This window comes from Balaenoptera ricei, chromosome 13 (assembly GCF_028023285.1).
Source record: "Balaenoptera ricei isolate mBalRic1 chromosome 13, mBalRic1.hap2, whole genome shotgun sequence".
Classification (NCBI taxonomy): domain Eukaryota; kingdom Metazoa; phylum Chordata; class Mammalia; order Artiodactyla; family Balaenopteridae; genus Balaenoptera; species Balaenoptera ricei.
The window spans coordinates 50,646,087-50,666,384 of record NC_082651.1 but is presented as its reverse complement, the minus strand read 5'-3'; the positions used below and the strand labels follow the sequence as shown (position 1 = coordinate 50,666,384).

The 20,298-nt window shown below is 34.6% G+C and overlaps 1 protein-coding gene across 7 annotated transcripts in view; it reads right to left on the bottom strand.

Moving 5' to 3' along the window:
- USP34 (ubiquitin specific peptidase 34) overlaps positions 1 to 20,298 on the bottom strand; it is a 236,701-nt gene that overhangs the window by 131,630 nt on the left and 84,773 nt on the right. For all 7 annotated transcript variants that reach the window (XM_059943258.1, XM_059943263.1, XM_059943264.1 and 4 more), the window contains exons 11-12: positions 944 to 1,069; positions 622 to 751 (exon numbers count right to left, since the gene is read on the bottom strand). In XM_059943258.1, coding sequence (XP_059799241.1) covers positions 622 to 751; positions 944 to 1,069 — 256 coding nt within the window. The remainder of the gene's footprint in view (positions 1 to 621; positions 752 to 943; positions 1,070 to 20,298) is intronic.

The following is a 20,298-nucleotide window of genomic DNA, read 5'->3' as shown; positions in this document are numbered from 1 at the left end:
ATTTCTTTGGGGCACATATCAGTTGTTTTTATTACATAATCAGCAAGATATAGGTAGGGAAACCTGCAATAATGTAAGTCCCCACCACGTGTCGTAGTACTTGTGGGTGCCTGCACAGGAAAGCCTAAGAAAAGGGTAGTATATGATGTCAGGAAACAAAAAGAGGGGTAAAGCTGATAAAGTTTTAGGAAACCCTAGAAAGCTATACGTGTAAAAGCACACATAAAATACCTGAAAAGACAGAAAACTTTGAAGTAGAAAACACAGAAAGAGAAATGTATCATTATGTTCTATTCTCAAAATTATTTCTAAAAGAAATCATGTTGACTGTTTTCTAACCAAAAGCTCTAAAGCTTTTAGGAGATAGTTTTGTTTTTTTTTCTTAAAAGAACACTAATGGAAGAAGATCCAGTAACTACTGAAACATTATTGCTATTATTTGAACAGTAAACCAAAAACATGAGCTAACCCCAATTTATTAACGTTTTAAGAAAACCAACACCTCCCTTTCCAACTTATTTCAAAATTGAGATTAAACTGAAACTAATTTGCAGAAACTGCTTCAAATTTGAGTTATAAGCTATGAACAACTTACTTCAAATTACATTATACTTTACTAACCTTTCTTATTTCCAATGGGAAGATTAGTGTTTAGTAAAGATGCAAAAGAACTCTGTTTAGATAGCTGGGCCTTAGCTGCTAGCGCATTATTCCACAATGCTTTAATTAACATCGATGCCAAGTACAGTGTCTTTAAAAAAAAAAAAAAAAAAAAAAAAGAGGAGAGGTTGAAATTAGAGGTTTTAGCAAATACTGTAACAAATTTAATATCCTTTTGCCTAACTGAAATGCCAACAGTAATAAACTACAAGTTAAATGATCTGAATCACAAATAAATTTTCACTTTACAAAAAAAAAAAAAATTATGTTTTGAATGAATTACCTGTTCAGTATGAACACTTGGTTCAAGAGCTGAGACCAGATTAAGAAGATGTCTAAGTGGTACTGGATCCAAATTCTTGATGAGTGAAGGAAATAAGTCATGTATATACCGACTACAGTGTTTCAGCTAGAAAATAAAAGTAGAGACAACAGTCAAAAATAACCACACTACATAAATAAATAACCTGACACCAAAAGTTATATAAGCTTAAAAGTGAAGAAGCTGGCTAGTACACTGATATTTTTTAATATATTAGTAAAATGTTAATTACCAAATGTCATAAATTGCAGTACATAAAATTGTGAAAATAAAATTCCACTTAAGCAGAACTTCACTTTATCCAAGCAAACCACAAGCATAATTTTTTAACCTCAAGGAGGAAGCCTGCAATAAATAGTTTCTGGAATCCAAGTATAAAAAAGGATTCCAATTAAATTTAGGAACATATCACTAATATAACAACTAGTTTAAATAGTTAATTAAAATGTAGGCAATAAAAAATAAAATAAATTACAATTAGGAGAGAAAACCAAATAAATATTATTTTTTAAGTGTACAGTGGACCCTTGAACAACACAGGTTTGAATTGTGTGCACCCACTTATACAAGTTTTTTTTTTTTTTTTTCCACTAAATACATACTACAGTACTATATGATCCACAGATATGGAACTGTGGATACGGAAGGCTAACTGTAAAGTTACACATGGATTTTCGACTGTGCAGAGAGCAGGTGTCCCTAATCCCCATGTTGATCAAGGATTGACTGTATTATATTTCTCACATTAAGTGGTTATAAAGTATTTATATAACATGGTCATTAATTGAAAAACAGTACAAAATAGCAACCCCTTTATAATCAAGGTCTACATAATATACACTAGGAAAGTCTCCTTTGTTATACTAAACAGAATTATGTAAATATGAGAGAAAATATAATATTTACAAAGATATGACTACTAAATATTACAATGTCATGTAAAATAAGCATCTTTTACAGCTACAAAGGTGCTAACTGCTAAATCAAGATACAGCAACAAATCTCACTTGGTCAGAAATACCCAATTTCAGGACTCCAAAGGTAAAATGTATTCTACTTATCTACAATACATAAAAAGTCTATAAGAAAATATAGATTTTTCTATTCTAAAACACTGACTTTTATATTTTTCAGGTGTAAATCATATAAACTCTCTTCTACTGCATCATCTTATCAGGATAAATATACACAACCTAATTTTGAAACAGAAGGTAAAATAAAATAACACTGGAAGAATTCCTCTATGTTGAGGTAACTTCTAATAAACTACACTATTTACTTCAATGCTACTATTAAATTCAACAGTGTTCTTTACACAACTGCAGTACTTTAAGACCAAAAACATCATTTGATTTTGAGAAATGAATTATCAATTATAAGTCTGCTGATTTTATAGATCTCACCTAAGAATATTTTAATATAGTATTAATTAACATTATAATTGGACTGTACTAACAGTTTATACTTGCTTTTTGTCAAGAAGTAACTATTAGATTTACACTTTTCCTAATGAAAATGTGATTAAAACATACTGTGTGATAAATTCCTGATTTGTACCAGCGTAAATATTAATAAAATGGGATTTTCATAATAGATATAATTTTGGTTATTTTTAAGTAACAAGACCCATAAAAGATAACTATGTAATCCTATAACTGAGGCAAAAGACACATAAGGCTCTTTTCAAGATGCACTTTATGAAGACACATCCAAAAGTCAGGAAAAAAATATTAAGATTGATGGCTTTAGTTCCTGGTAAAAATGGCAGTGAGGAGTTGGTTCACAGACTCTTCTTAACTAGTTATTGAAAAGAAAAGAGAAGAAAAGAATGTCAGAGAAGATGGCAGAGCAGGAAGTGCCAGGAATCCAGCTCTGTACCTAGAAAGCAACTGTACTACTGGCAGAAACTGTCTGATGTAACTATTCTGAAACTCTGGAATAGCCAATTTGAACTCTTGTGCTCCCAAAGGAAAGCTTGGCTGGTAAATTGTTGTTAATGTTGGCCAATTTCAGCCTTCAGTGTGATAGCAGCTACCCATTTCCTACTCCTTGACCCTATGGCAGGCAGCTGTGGGGACAGCAATATGTGACTCTGGTACAGTTTGTTGGAGCCATGGGTGGGCAATAATGATCTTGTCCAAATAATAATGTCCAAATGACAAACTTCTGTGTTGTGAATTTGGATTACTACATCTGATGGGTGAGGTGCAGGCACAGAGGTTAGCTGCCATTGTTTCAACCCAAATCAGCAAGAGTGACTACTGGGGGAATTAAAGGAGCCACACCAGGGTTTTTTTAAGACACTCAATATCAACCAAATATGTAGAACAATTTAGAAAGGTACTGCACATTCCCAGGGAAAGACACAGCTCAGAAAAATACCTGAAAAGACCATGAGCTTTCACATTAGATCATTTTTAGGCTAGGGATCAATTAAAAAAGAACAAATTCTGAGAAAAGAAGAGAATCTCTTTTCCAAAGTTACCATATTATAAAATTCAGTGTTTTCAACCAAAAGAAGAAGAAAAACAACACAAAGTATAAAAAGAAACAGGAAAATATGGCCCATCCAAATAAATAAAATAAATCAACACAAATGTACCCATCATTTGTAGAATGCTCACCCATAGGAATTACTAGACAAAGACCTTAAAACACCTACCCTTAAAGATGTTAAAAGAGCTAAAGGAAAAGGACGAAGGCAGGAAAACAATGCATGAACAAAATGAGAATATCATTAAAAAGACAGAAATTATAAAAAGGAACCAAAAAGAAATGCTGAAAAGTAAAATAACTGAAATAAAAAATACACTACAGGGGCTCAAAGGCAGATCTGAGCAAGCAGAAGAATAAGCAAACTTGAAAACAGGACAACTGAAGAAAACAGGACAACTGAAATTACTGAATCTAAGGAAGAGAAAGAAAAAAGAATGAAGAAAAGTGAAGAGAGTCTAAGGGACCTGTGGGACACCACCCAGTCTACCAATACACTCATTGTAGAAATCCCAGAGGAAAAGAAAGGTACACAAAGTATATTTAAAGAAATAATGGCCAAAAGCTTCTCAACTTGAGGAAAGATGTAAGTCTACAAATCCAAAAAGTTCAACACACTGCCAGTAGGATAAACTCAGAGAGTTATACCAAGAGATATTATAATCGAACCGTTAAAAGACAAAGACAATAAAATAATCGTGAAAGCAGGAAGAGATAAGCAATTCACATAAAACAGGTACTCAATAAGACTATCAGCCAATTTCTAATTACAAACCTTGGAAGCCAGAGGAAGAAGGATGATACATTAAAGGGTGAGAGAAAAAACTTTCAACTGAGAATTCTACAATTGGCAAAATCTGTCCTTAAATAATGAGAAATTAATACATTTCCAGATAAACAAAACTAGACCTACAACTAGACCTGCCCTGCAAGAAATGCAACAGGAAGTCCTTCAGAATAAAATGAAAGGAAGCTAGACAAGAGTGAAGAAATAAACATCTCTGATAAAGGTAAATATATAGATAATTAAAAGCTAGTATTGGGGCTTCCCTGGTGGCACAGTGGTTGAGAATCCGTCTGCCAATGCAGGGGACACGGGTTCGAGCCCTGGTCTGGGAAGATCTCACATGCCGCGGAGCAACTAGGCCTGTGAGCCACAATTATTGAGCCTGCGCGTCTGGAGCCTGTGCTCCGCAACAAGAGAGGCCGCAATAGTGAGAGGCCCGCGCACCACGATGAAGAGTGGCCCCCACTTGCCGCAACTAGAGAAAGCCCTTGCACAGAAACGAAGACCCAACACAGCCATAAAATAAATAAATAAATAAATAACCAAAAAAAGTTAAAAAAAAAAAAAAATGCTGGGAGAATAGAACAGCAACAACAACAACAAAAAAAAGCTAGTATTATTATCGTTTTCATTTCTAACTCCATTTTTTAATTCCTACATGATTTAAAGAACAAAAACAAGAAAAATTATTATTATTCTACACAATTGGGCACAAATTATATAAAACTGCAATCTTTGATATTAATAACAAAATAAGGGGGATGGAGCTGTACAGAAACAAAGTTTTTGTATGGTATTTAAGTTGGCATAAATTCAAATTAGATTGTAAGAACTTCAATATGTCAAATGTAATTACCACTTTATACACAAAATATCTATAAAATACACACAAAAGGAAATGAGAAGGTAATCAAAATATTTCACCACAAAAAAATCAACTAAAAAAAGAAGGCAGTAATGGAGGAAAATAATGGACAAAAATACTATAAAGACCTATTAAAAAACAAACAGAAAAATGGCAGAATGAAATTCCTCTTTGAGTAATTACTTTAAATATAAATGGTTTGGGGAGAGAGATAAATTAGGAGTTCAGGGATTGAAATATATACAGTACTATATATAAAATAGATAATTAAAAAGGACCTACTGTATCGCACAGGGAACTATACTCAATATCTTATAATAACCTAAAATGGAAGAGAATTTTAAAATATATATATTTATATATATGTATAACTGAATCACTTTGCTGTACACTTTGCTGAAACTAACACAACACTGTAAATCAACTATATTTCAATAAAAATGTTTTAAAAATAAATAAATGGTTTAAACACTCCATTCAAAAGACAAAGAACAGCAAAATGGATTAAAAAACATGATACAAATATATGATGTCCTCAAGAGATTCATTTTACATCCAAAGACACAAACTGGAGAGGATGGAAAAAGATATTCCATGTAAATAATGAGCAAAAGAAAGCTGGGCTGACCATACTAAAATCAAGTAGTTTAAATTTTTTAAAAGTTACTAGAAAGAGAAGAATTATCACATACTCCAACAACCCCCCTCCTGGGTATATATCCAAGAGAGTTAAAAGTGGGATTTCAAAGAGATATTTGCACACCCATGTTCACTACAGCATTACTTACAGCAGCTAAGATGTGAAAGCAGCACAAATGCCCATCAACAAATGAATGTATAAATACAATGTGGCACATACATACGACAGAATATAATTCAGCCAAAAAGGGGAGGAAATCCTGTCACATGCCACAACATGGGTGAACATGGTGAACATGGGTGAACTTTGAGGACATTATGCTGAGTGAAATAAGCCAGTCACAAAAGGACAAATACTACAGGATTCCACTAATATGAAATATATAGACAGAATGATGGAAGCAGAGTCAAATGATGGATACCAGGAGATGTGAGGAAAGAGAACTGGGGAGTTGTTGCTCAATGGGTGCAGGCTTTCAGTTTTGGAAGATGAAAAAGTTCTAGAGATCTGTTACATAACAATATGAATATAATTAACACCATTAGAATTTTTAAATGGTTCAGAGGGTAAATTTCATGGGGGTTTTTCCCCCTACCACAGTTAAATATTTTTTTTAAAAAAGGTTAAAAAAAAAAAAAAAAGGTTAACAGAGACAAAAGGTAACATCATTCATTAATAAAAGGTTCCATATAGCAAGAATATATAATAAACACTGAAGCAAAAATTGACAGAAATTAAGGGAGAAATAGAAAGTTCTACAATAATAGTTGTAGATGTCAATAACCCACTTCAATAATGGATAAAACAACTAGACAGAAGAAAAGAAAGGAAAGAGAAAACTCATAGAGCACAATAAACCAATTAAACCCAACAGACATATAGAGAGAACACTCCACACAACAACAGCAGAAAACATTCTTTTCTAAAGAATGTGTTCTTCTCTAAAATACAGTTTTCCAGGACAGACCATATGTTAGGCCACAAAACAAGTCTCAACAGATTTAAAAAGATAGATATCATACAAAGTGTTTTCTCTGGCCACAAAAGGATGAAGTTAAGAAATCAATACTAGAAGGAAAACTAGAAATTTCACAAATACATGGAAATTAAATAATACATTCTTAAACAACCAATAGGTCAAAGAAAAAAATGACAAGGGAAATCAAAATATTTAGCAACAAATGACTTGAAAAAACAACAAAACAAAATACATGGGATGCAAAAAAGCACTGCACAGAAATTTATTAAATGTAAATGTAAATTTAAAAAGATCTAATTATCAACAACCTATCATTTAAGGAACTAGAAAAATAATAAACTAAACCCAAAGCTAAAAGAAGGGAAATAATAAAGATGAGAACACAGATAAATAAAATACAGATTAGGAAAACAATTTTTAAAAATTAACAAAACCAATAGTTGGTTCTTCTAAAGATTAACAAAATAACAAACTTTTTGCTAGACTGACTAAAAAATATTTTTAGAAGAGGAGAGAGAAGATGTAAATAGCTAAAATCAGAAATGAAAGTGGGATATTACTACCAAACTTAGAGGTTAAAAAAAAAAAATTATAAGAAAATACCATGAACAACCTGTATGCCAAAAAAAATTCCTTACAAATTACCTAAATTGACTCAAGAAGAAAAGGGAAATGTCAATAGAGCTTTAACAAGAGACTGAGTCAGTAATCAACCTCCCAACAAAGTACTAAAATACATGGTCTTAACTAGTGAACTCTACCAAACATTTATAGAAAAATTACTGCCAATCCTTCTCAAACCCTCCCCCCAAACTGAAGAGAATGAAATACTTCCTAACTCATTCTATGAGACTAGCACTGACCTGATACCAAAGCCTTCATAAGAATAGAATATCACAGAGCAATATCTCTTTCAATGATACTAAAGTTCTCCACAAAATATCAGCAAATCAAATACAATTGCATATTAGCAAATCAAATACAACTGCATACTAAAGGAATTTTCACTGTGACCAAGTGAGATTTACTCCAGGAATACAAGGGTAGTTCAATAAGAAAAACACTTACTGTAATACATCCTATTAATAGAAAGAAGGAAAAAAGCCACATAATCTTCTCAACTAATGCAGAAAAGGCAACTGACAAAAATCCGACACCTTTTCATGATAAAAACTCTCAGAACTTTAAGAATAAAGAAAAGTTCCACAGCTAACATCACACTCAGTACTCAATGACTGACAAAATTTCCCCTAGGATCAGGAACAAGACAATGATGCTCGCATTCATCACTGCCATTCAACACTACATAGAAATTCTAGCCAGAGATATCAGACCACAAAAATAAATAAATAAATAAAGAGCAAATCAATTGGAAAGGAAGATGTAAAACTATTCATAAATGACATGATTTTATATACATAGAAAGCTAGTAGAGCTAATAAGCAAATTCACAAAGTTATACAGTACAAGCTCAACAAGCAAAATTCAGCTGTTTCTATATACCAGCAGTGAAATACCTGACAAGAAATTTAAGATAGCAATTCCATTTACAATAGCATAAAAAGAATAAATACTTAGAAATGAAACAAAGTAGGTGAAAGACCTGTACAGTGAAAACTATAAAACACGACTCAAAGAAATTAAAGATTTAAATAAATGGAAAGACATCCTATGTTCATGAATAGGAAGACTTAACACTGTTAATACTACCTAAAGCAATCTACAGATTCATCACAATCCCTATCAAAATTCCAAGAGCCTTTTGGCAGAAATGGAAAATCCAGTGCTCAAATTCATATGGAATTGGAAGGAGTTCTGAAAAGCCAAAAACAATCTTCAAAAAAAAGACTTTGAAACACAACAAAAATAATTAAAACAGTGTGGCAATGACGTAAGGACAAACATATATAACAATGGAGTAGAATAGAGAACTCAGAAATATAAGCTCACATAAATGGTCAAATGATTTACACACAGTGCCAAGACCATTCAATGGAGAAAGGACAGTATTTTCAAAAAAAAAAAAAAAAAAAAAAAAAGGTGCTCAGAAAACTGGATACTCACATGCAAAAAGAGTTAATATAGACCTTTACCTTATCCCACACACAAAAATTAACTCAAAATGGATCAAAGAGCTAAACTCAGGACATATATAAAACTCTTTTAAGAAAACACTGGATAAAATCTTCACAACATTCGATTTGACAACGGTTTCACTTGTATGACACCAAAAACAGGCAACAAAAGAAAAAATATATAATAAATCAGACTTCATCAAACTTAAGACTTTTTTTTTTTGGCTGTGTCAGGTCGGGTCTTAGTTGTATCACATGGGATCTTCACTGAGGCATGCAGAATCTTTCGTTGTGGCGCAAGGTTTCTTTGTTGCAGCGCTCGGGCTTCTCTCTAGTTGTGGCGTGCAGGTTTTTTCTCTCTCTAGTTATGATGTGCAGGCTCCAGGGCATGTGGGCTCTGCAGCTGTGGTGCATAGGCTCCAAAGTGCATGTGCTCCGTAGTTTGCGGCACTCAGGCTCTCTCACTGAGGCGGGCAAGCTCAATAGTTGCAGTGTGCAGGCTTGGCTGTCCCACAGCATGTGGGATCTTAGTTCCCTGACAAGGGACTGAACCCATGTCCCCTGCATTGCAAGGCAGATTCTTTACCACTGAACCACTAGGGAAGTCCCCAAATTAAGACTTTTTTGTGCATCTAAGGATACTTTCAAGAAAGCAAAAGACAACTTACAGAGCTGGAGAAAATATATGCAGATTACATATCTGATAAGAGATTAATATCCAGACTATATAAAGTACTCCTAAAACTTAACAAAAACTCTCAAACCACCCAATTCAAGAACAGGCAAAGGATAAACATTTCTGGGACTTCCCTGGGGGCGCAGTGGTTAAGAATCCGCCTGCCAATGCAGGGGGCACGGGTTCGAGCCCCGTGCTGGGAAGATTCCACAAGTTGCTGAGCAACTAAGCCCATATGCCATAACTACTGACCCTGCGCTCTAGAGCCCACAAGCCACAACTACTGAGTCCACGTGCCACAACTATTGAAGCCTGCACGCCCAGAGTCTGTGCTCCGCAACAAGAGAAGCCACTGCAATGAGAAGCCCATGCATCGCAGGGAAGAGTAGCCCCTGCTCGCCACTAGAGAAAAGCCCGTGTGCAGCAACAAAGACCCAATGCAGCCAAAAATAAATTAATTTTTTTTTAAAAAAAAGGATAACCATTTCTCCAAAGAAGATGCACAAATGGCCAATGAGCACATGAAAGGCTGCTCAACATCATTAGTCATTAAAATGCAAATAAATGCAAATTATAACCACAATTAGATACCACTTCACAGCTACTAGGATGGCTAAATTTTTTTAAAAAGACATAAAAAGTGTTGACAAGGATGTGAAGTAATTAGAACCTGCCTGTATTGCTGCTGGGATGTAAGATACTGCAGTTGCTACAGAAGTTTGGTGGTTTCTAAAAAGGTTAAACCTAGATTTACCATATGACCCAAAAGTTCTACCCTGAGGTACATATACAGATGAACTGAAAGCAGAGATTCAAACATGTATTTGTACATCCATGTTCATAGAAGTAATTATCTACAATAAACATGCAAAAGGTGGAACTGATTCAAATGTCCATTGATGGATAAATGGATCTAAATGTGGTATATACATACAATGGAATATTATTTATCATAAAAAGAAAGAAAATTTTTATATATGCTATAACATGGATGAACCCTGAAAAAACCGTGTTTAGTACAATAAGCGAGAAACAGACAAATATTGTATGATTCCATCAAATGAGGTACCTAGAATAGGCAAGTTCATACAGACACATGTAGAATGGAGGAAACCAGAAGCCCCTTGGGAAGGAGGAATGGAGAGTTATTGTTCAACAGGTACAGAGTTTTTACTGGGGATGATGTCAAAGTTTTGGATACAGACAAATGATGGTTAAAAAAAACACTTCATGAATGTATTTAATGCCACTGAACTGTACACTTACGAATGGTTAAAATGGTAAATTATTGGTTAATTATGTTGTATACATTTGTACCACAATAAAAAATTTTTAAATAAAGGAAAAAATATATGTTAAAGGCCATCAACCAAAAACTCAAAACAAGTTAAAAAGAAAAACCCTCATGGGATTAATGAACACCTGAACATGAGAGAAATATTCTACCAACAAAAAATGATAGGATATTATCTTTGTAAAATATTAAAAATAAAAGTTGTTTGTTCAGAAAACGACTACTCTTCATGTATACTACACAGTTCTGATGGAAAACAAGAGTGGCTCTAGTAATATGACATTCAATCAAACTCTTCAAGTACAAAGAAATCAGACATCTCAAGTGTGTAGAAACCCAGAACAAAATATCCATAAATTTCTCTTCAGAGTAAGGAAAAAGGAATGAGAAAAACAGGAATGAAGGAAAAGAATATGTGGTAAATCATATACCTAAATACAAAATTAATATTAAACAACTGTGGAAATTATGGTTTATAGTATAGAACTTAAAAGTTACATAGCTTGATAAAATAAAAATAACATAATAAAAACTGCAAGTGGAGGGCTTCCCTGGTGGCGCAGTGGTTGAGAGTCTGCCTGCCAATGCGGGGGACACGGGTTCGAGCCCTGGTCTGGGAGGATCCCACATGCCGCGGAGCAACTAAGCCCGTGTGCCACAACTGCTGAGCTTGCGCGTCTGGAGCCTGTGCTCCGCAACGAGAGGCTGCGATAGTGAGAGGCCCGCACACCGCGATGAAGAGTGGCCCCCGCTTGCCGCGACTGGAGAAAGCCCTCGCGCAGAAACGAAGACCCAACACAGCCAAAAAATAAATAAATAAAGTGAAATTCTTTTTAAAAAAAAGTAAAAAAAAAAAAAAAAAAAAAACTGCAAGTGGAAAATGAGAAGAGAAAAATGATGAGAATTTCCTCATCTTCCACAGAGGAAAATCAATCATTACTGTATTTTAGAATGAAAAGAAACAAACCCACAAAGAAAAGGAGCATCAATAATAGGTATGAGGGACTTCCCTGGGGGTACAATGGTTAAGACTCCGTGCTCCCAATGCAGGGGGCACAGGTGAGATCCCTGGTCAAGGAACTATAAGATCCGTATGCCGCAGAGTGCAGCCAAAAAAAAAAATTACTATTAATAATAATAGATAAGAGATTTCAACAAATTTCTGAATGACTGAAATGAATGGGAATACATTTTTTTTTAATAAATTTATTTATTTATTTTTGGCTGTGTTGGGTCTTCGTTTCTGTGCAAGGGCTTTCTCTAGTGGCGGCGCGCAGGGGCCACTCTTCATCGCGGTGCGCGGGCCTCTCACTATCGTGGCCTCTCTTGTTGCGGAGCAGAGGCTCCAGATGTGCAGGCTCAGTAGCTATGGCCCAAGGGCCCAGTTGCTCTGTGGCATGTGGGATCCTCCCAGACCAGGGCTCGAACCCGTGTCCCCTGCACTGGCAGGCAGATTCCCAACCACTGCGCCACCAGGGAAGGCGCGGGAATACATTTTTAAATGTACACGTAGAGAAAGCTGTAGCTCAGAATAATTTGTGAGTGAGCTGCAGAGGAGATAGGTCTATCTTCCCACTGGAACTGGGAAAATTTCTGAACTCATCTGAGTACCAGATCTGATGGACAGCAGGAGTGAGACATGAACATGAAATCCTCTGTTTTCTCATTTCTTCCTCTGTTTCCCATTCCCAGGAGTCCATCTGACAGCTGTAATGGAAAAATACTTCACAACACCCAAGAACATCTAGGGCACTTACCAGTCGTCTTCCTTAAATATGGATAGCAAAGGCATATGGAAAGACCCAACAACATAAAAGAAAGAATACAGTATAGACAAGAGGTTTGAATACATAATACAAGAAGGAATTATCATTCATATTAACAGCTCCTAAAAAAGCAGGAATGAATAGAATTCAAATCATAAGATGTAACATAGAGGCAGATATTGCAGTGGCCAGATTATAATTCAAGTATAATCATAACTTCACATGCTAACAGTATGCAATATCTCATAAAGCAGTAATCTAAATGTGTGTACAAATATACATGCAGAAGCTAATAACCAACAGAGTGTATATCAGCATTTCTAAAATTAGTCATCACATAAACCCTTTGAGAATCTGATGAAAATTATGAACTACTTCCCCTCAAAATATACATAATGCACAATTGAATCAGATGATATTTAAGTTCCTTCTAAATCCTAGGGAATTTTACTTCTGTCATTGAGACATGAAAATCTATTCCCAAAAAGCTATTAGCTGCATTTTAAGATAAGATTATTATCTCAGGAAGTTACATAAATTTATGTATAAGTTCTTCAAATATGGAAAGCATTTAACAATAAATTCCAATACAGTGGAAAGATTCTGAAGTTTATTTTTTTGATGTCCTATGACTAAAAGATTTTATGGTGAAAGGGTATGAAGAGGGAGGTGTAGAGAGGTAACTCAGTCAAACCAGAATAATAAGTAATTTTAAATGGCAGACAAAGTCATTTAAATGTCTAAATGTTTACTGTAACTTTATATACTAGTTTTTATATGTACTGAAAAATTAATAAACACATGTGAAATTTTCACAGTCTACATAAACGTAGACAATAAAAGTCTCCCACCTATCTTAGGTCACTTCCCCAAAAGCAAACCTGTGAAATTTTCTTGTCTGTTTTTCCAAAATAGTTCAGACAGTCACAAGTACAAAGAGTACATATACGTGTATGTACATCCCCTTTTTATAACTGTTTTAATATGCAGTGAAAGAATACACTGTGTACTTGCTGTTTTCTCTTAATAAAATAACTATTTTAGATAAAATAATAGATATTTAATAAATAGTGTTTAATAAAAATATTTCTTGGAGGTTGTTCCACATGAGCATAATACAGCAACTTCAGTCCTTCTCATGGCCACAGAACATTCTATTAAACAGATGTCCCAAAACTTATTTAACTAGCCCTACAGTGACAGACATTCGTGATCTACTAGTGTAGTTAATGTTGTATCAAACATCTTCATGTACATGTATCTAGAGGATAAATTACCAGAAAGAGAACTGCTATATTGTTCTCCTAAAGCTATAGCACACTGTGGTCAATACAGTGTATTGTTAAACATAATGAGAATTACCCAATACATGAAAATGCTATTATGTTAGCTGAACTTACATTTAATTATAATCAAAGATAAGCATTTTTCAAATATTTATAAACCACTTTTTTTTTTCCAATCAATTTCCCGTTTATCACCTTTGTCTTTTTTCTCCTTGGATTCCAATATAAGAGTTGTGACACAAACAATGAAAAAACCAGCAGCCAATCCAATTATTACTTGGTGAAGTGTGTGTATCAAGTGAGCAAAGTGACCTCAAAAACTTACTCCAGAGGGAAGGAAAAAAAACTAAGGCAAGACTGTATGAAACCAACCAACCCTGGACACTTGGAAGCCAGTTACACTTGGTGCTCAAATAAAAAGAACTCAAAATGTAAAAATTCCTGATAATTCTAAATCTGTGGTATATTCAAAAGTAAAGCAGTAACAAAACACAGAAAAGCCCAAATAAAATAACCTTTAAAATATACTTATTTAATCTTGTTAAACTAACTTTTACAGATATTTTAAGTTGTTTCAGACTGTATCACAGATTATGTCAGAATTTTTAAATCATTTCCTTATTAGGTTACTTGAAACGCTTGCTAGGGTAAAACACTAAAAGTTTTAATACACCGTATTATTAATTATAAATTTGATGAATTTCAGCTTCAATAAACAGTGCTTCACTATTCCTAGTTATTTATTCTGTATTACTTACCATATCACTGTTCTCATATTTTGCTTGCCTTGCTATGAACAAAATAAAATTTAAAAATCTACTAAAAAGAACATTTTCTGAAAGTTATAAAAGAGAATTTCCTAAGTATTTTAGGATTACTCTGAAATATGAACTGCTTCATTAATGTGTTAAAATGATAATCATGTATAGACAATATTAAATAAGAGAAGTTAAAAAAACTATATTGAAAAATTACCACAACCAATATAAGGTCTCAAGGCACACAATTATTAAAAATCAAAAATTTGAAAATGCTTAAGTATATAAAAAGTATATACGCAGTGATCATTAAGTATATGGAAAAAATAAAGTATAATGGATGAAAGCAAGTAATATAAGGGGAGAAATGGCTATTTTAATAGCAATAATAAATAAAATCAAAATCCTTAAGAATAAGCTTAACATGAAATAAAATCTATACACAAGTAACTCTGAAATGCTAAATGAAACAAAATGAAACAAATGGCATATTGTGTTTTGGATAGGAAGACAACTTCACCTCTCAAAATAAACATTATAACAGTAAAAACAACAATATTTTTAAAGAATAATCAATGCTAAAATTCACATGGAAAAATAAGAGACATAACGATTCTTTTAAAAAAATATAAGGAGAAAGGATCAGCCTTGCCAGATAATAAGAAATATTACATAGACACAAGGGGGAAAAAGAAAATACATTAGTATAAAACCAAGGACTAATAAATGTCTTCTTGATGGGCCAGACAGTAAATATTTTAAGATTACAGGTGATATGGTCTCTGTTACAAATACTGTACTCTGCCACTGCAGTGTGGAAGCAGCCACAGACAAAAATATGAAAAAGAATAGTGAAGGCTAAGTTGCAAAAAACCATTTACAAAATCAAGTGGCCAGCCCACAGGTCATAAGTTTACCAATCTCTGATATACAGATCATGACTAGATATACCAATAGGTCAGTCTACAAAGTCCAGAAATTGACCCAGTCAAGATAAAACTGGTATCTCAAATCAGTGAGGAGAAGAAAAATTACTGAACAAATGGAATGGGGACAACTATATAACCAAAAAATGGGGGGAAAATGTTGGATATGTACATGACCCTTTGAACCATGATAAATTCATATTGAAGATTAAAATATAAAATTGAAACAAAATGTACAGAAAAGAACTAAAGGGGAATTTTCTTGTAATCTTGAAATGCATTTCAAACCATAACACAAAAGCCACAGGTCATGAAAAATGCAACCACAAGTGCGAAACCACAAACTTGAAACTCAGCTGCAAAAACCACCTTAACTAAAACAGCAAGAATACATCAAAGCAGAATGTAGGCATAACTCAGAACACAAACAAAAGTCTGATTTCATTGATATATAAAGATCTCCTACAAAAAAAGAAAATAAGTAAAGCAACTGATAAATGGCAAAGAATATAAACATCACCAGAAGACGAAACAAAAAGGGTGGTTAAGCACAAGATTTTCAACCTGATTCATACAAAAGAAATCCAAATTTAAAACATCAATGAAAACACTTTTCACCCATCAGTTTAGCAAATAAAAAGAAGTTTAAGAACATGATTTTTTAAAAAAAAAGAAAAAAAAAAAGATCTAGCAGCCTATTCACTTCTCTGCAGGACTCTCCCCTCCAGCTGGCTCTGGTCCCCTTCCACAAGCCGTGTGGCTGACAGGGTCTTGGTGCTCCAGTCTGGTGTCAGGCCTGAGCCTCTGAGGTGGGAGAGACAAGTTCAGGACACTGGACCACCAGAGACACCCCAGCCCAATGTAATATCAATCGGCGAGAGCTCTCCCAGAGATCTCCATCTCAACGCTAAAACCCAGCTCCACCCAACGGCCAGCAAGCTCCAGTGCTTGAGGCCCCATGCCAAACAACTAGCAAGACAGGAACACAACCCCACCCATTAGCAGAGAGGCTGCCTAAAATCATACTAAGTTCACAGACAACCCAAAACACACCAACGGATGTGGCCCTGCCCACCAGAAAGACAAGATCCAGCCCCACCCACCAAAACACAGGCACCAGTCCCCTCCACCATGAAGCCTACACAAACCACTGAACCAACCTCACCCACTGGGGGCAGACACCAAAAACAACAGGAACTACGAACCTGCAGCCTGTTAAAAGGAGACCTCAAACACAGAAAGTTAAGCAAAATGAGAAGACAGAGAAATATGCAGCAGATGAAGGAGCAAGGTAAAAACTCACCAGACCAAACAAATGAAGAGGAAATAGGCAGTCTACCTGAAAAAGGATTCAGAGTAATGACAGTAAAGATGATCAAAAATCTCGGAAATACAATGGAGAAAATACAAGAAACGTTTAACAAGGACCCAGAAGAACTAAAGAGCAAACAAACAATGATGAACAACACAATAAATTAAATTAAAAATTCTCTAGAAGGAATCAACAGCAGAATAACTGAGGCAAAAGAACGGATAAGTGACCTGGAAGATAAAATAGTGGAAATAACTACTGCAGAGCAGAATAAAAAAGAATGAAAAGAATTGAGGACAGTCTCAGAGACCTCTAGGACAACATTAAACGCACCAACATTCAAATTATAGGGGTGCCAGAAGAAGAAGAGAAAAAGAAAGGGTCTGAGAAAATATTTGAAGAGATTTTAGTTGAAAACTTCCCTAACATAGGAAAGGAAATAGTCAATCAAGTCCAGGAAGCAGAGTCCCATACAGGATAAATCCAAGGAGAAACATGCCAAGACACATATTAATCAAACTATCAAAAATTAAATACAAAGAAAAAATATTAAAAGCAGCGAGGGAAAAGCAACAAATAACATACAAGGGAATCCCCATAAGGCTAACAGCTGATCTATCAGCAGAAACTCTGCAAGCCAGAAGGGAGTGGCAGGACATATTTAAAGTGATGAAAGGGAAAAACCGACAAACAAGATTACTCTACCCAGCAAGGATCTCATTCAGATTTGGTGGAGAAATTAAAACCTTTACAGACAACTGAAAGTTAAGAGAATTCAGCACCACTAAACCAGCTCTACAACAGATGCTAAAGGAACTTCTCTAGGCAGAAAACACAAGAGAAGGAAAAGACCTACAAAAACAAACCCAAAACAATTAAGAAAATGGTAACAGGAACATACATATCGATAATTACCTTAAATGTAAATGGATGAAACGCTCCAACCAAGACACAGACTGGCTGAATGGATACAAAAACAAGACCCGTATATATGCTGTCTACAAGAGACCCACTTCAGACCTAGGGACACATACAGACTGAAAGTGAGGGGATGGAAAAAGATATTCCGTGCAAATGGAAATCAAAAGAAAGTTGGAGTAGCAATTCTCATATCAGACAAAATTGACTTTAAAATAAGGATTATTACAAGAGACAAAGAAGGATACTACACAGTGATCAAGGGATCAATCCAAGAAGATATAACAATTGTAAATATTTACGCACCCAACATAGGAGCACCTCAATACATAAGGCAAATGCTAACAGCCATAAAAGGGGAAATCGACAGTAACACAATCATAGTAGGGGACTTTAACACCCCACTTTCACCAATGGACAGATCATCCAAAATGAAAATAAATAAGGAAACACAAGCTGTAAATGACACATTAAACAAGATGGACTTAACTGATATTAACAGGACATTCCATCCAAAAACAACAGAATGTACTTTCTTCTCAAGTGCTCATGGAACATTCTCCAGGACAGATCATATCTTCAGTCACAAATCAAGCCTTGGTAAATTTAAGAAAACTGAAATCATATCAAGTATCTTTTCCAACCACAAAGCTATGAGACTAGATATCAATTACTGGAAAAAACTATAAAAAATACAAACACATAGAGGCTAAACAATACACTACTAAATAACCAAGAGATCACTGAAGAAATCTAAGAGGAAATCAAAAAATACCTAGAAACAAGTAACAATGAAAACAAGACGACCCAAAACCTCAAGACAACCCACAACCTATGGGATGCAGCAAAAGCAGTTCTAAGAGGGAAGTTTATAGCAATACAATCCTACCTCAAGAAACAAGAAACATCTCAAATAAACAACCTAACCTTACACCTAAAGCAATTAGAGAAAGAAGAACAAAAAAACCCCAAAGTTAGCAGAAGGAAAGAAATCATAAAGATCAGATCAGAAATAAATGAAAAAGAAATGAAGGAAACAATAACAAAGATCAATAAAACCAAAAGCTGGTTCTTTGAGAAGATAAAATTGATAAACCATTAGCCAGACTCGTCAAGAAAAAAAGGGAGAAGACTCAAATCAACAGAATTAAAAATGAAAAAGGAGAAGTAACAACTGACACTGCAGAAATACAAAGGATCATGAGAGATTTCTACAAGCAACTATATGCCAATAAAATGGACAACCTGGAAGAAATGGACAAATTCTTAGAAAAGCACAACCTTCCAAGACTGAACCAGGAAGAAATCGAAAATATAAACAGACCAATCACAAGCACTGAAATTGAAACTGTGAAAAAAAATCTTCCAACAAACAAAAAGCCCTGGACCAGATGGCTTCACAGGTGAATTCTATCAAACGTTAAGAGCTAACACTCTGATACCAAAACCAGACAAAGATGTTACAAAAAAAGAAAATGAAAGGCCAATATCACTGATGAACATAGATGCAAAAATCCTCAACAAACTACTAGCAAACAGAATCCAACAGCACATTAAAAGGATCATACACCATGATCAAGTGGGGTTTATCCCAGGAATGCAAGGATTCTTCAACATACGCAAATCAATCAATGTGATACACCATATTAACAAATTGAAGGAGAAAAACCATACGATAATCTCAATAGATGCAGAAAAAGCTTTCAACAAAATTCACTCATTTATGATAAAAACTCTCCAGAAAGTAGGCATAGAGGGAACCTACCTCAATATAATAAAGGCCATATATTCCAAACCCATAGCCAACATTGTTCTCAATGGTGAAAAACTGAAACCATTTCCTCTAAGATCAGGAACAAGACAAAGTTGCCCATGCTCACCATTATTATTCAACATAGTTTTGGAAGTTTTAGCCACGGCAATCAGAGAAGAAATAAAAGGAATCCAAATCGGAAAAGAAGAAGTAAAACTGTCACTGTTTGCAGATGACATGATACTATACATAGAGAGTCCTAAAGATGCTACCAGAAAACTACTAGAGCTAAGCAATGAATTTGGTAAAGTAGCAGGATACAAAATTAATGCACAGAAATCTCTTGCATTCCTATACAATAATGATGAAAAATCTGAAAGAGAAATTAAGGAAACACTCCCACTTACCACTGCAACAAAAAGAATAAAATAACTTGGAATAAACCTATCTAAGGAGACAAAAGACCTGTATGCAGAAAACTATAAGACACTGATGAAAGAAATTAAAGATGATACAAACAGATGGAGAGATATACCATGTTCTTGGATTGGAAGAATCAACATTGTGAAAATGACTATACTACCCAAAGCAATCTACAGATTCAATGCAATCCCTATCATACTACCAATGGCATCTTTCACAGAACTAGAACAAAAAATTTCGCAATTTGTATGGAAACACAAAAGACCCCGAATAGCCAAAGCAATCTTATGAAAAACAGAGCTAGAGGAATCAGGCTCCCTGACTTCAGACTTTGTAGCTATACTACAAAGCTACAGTAATCAAGA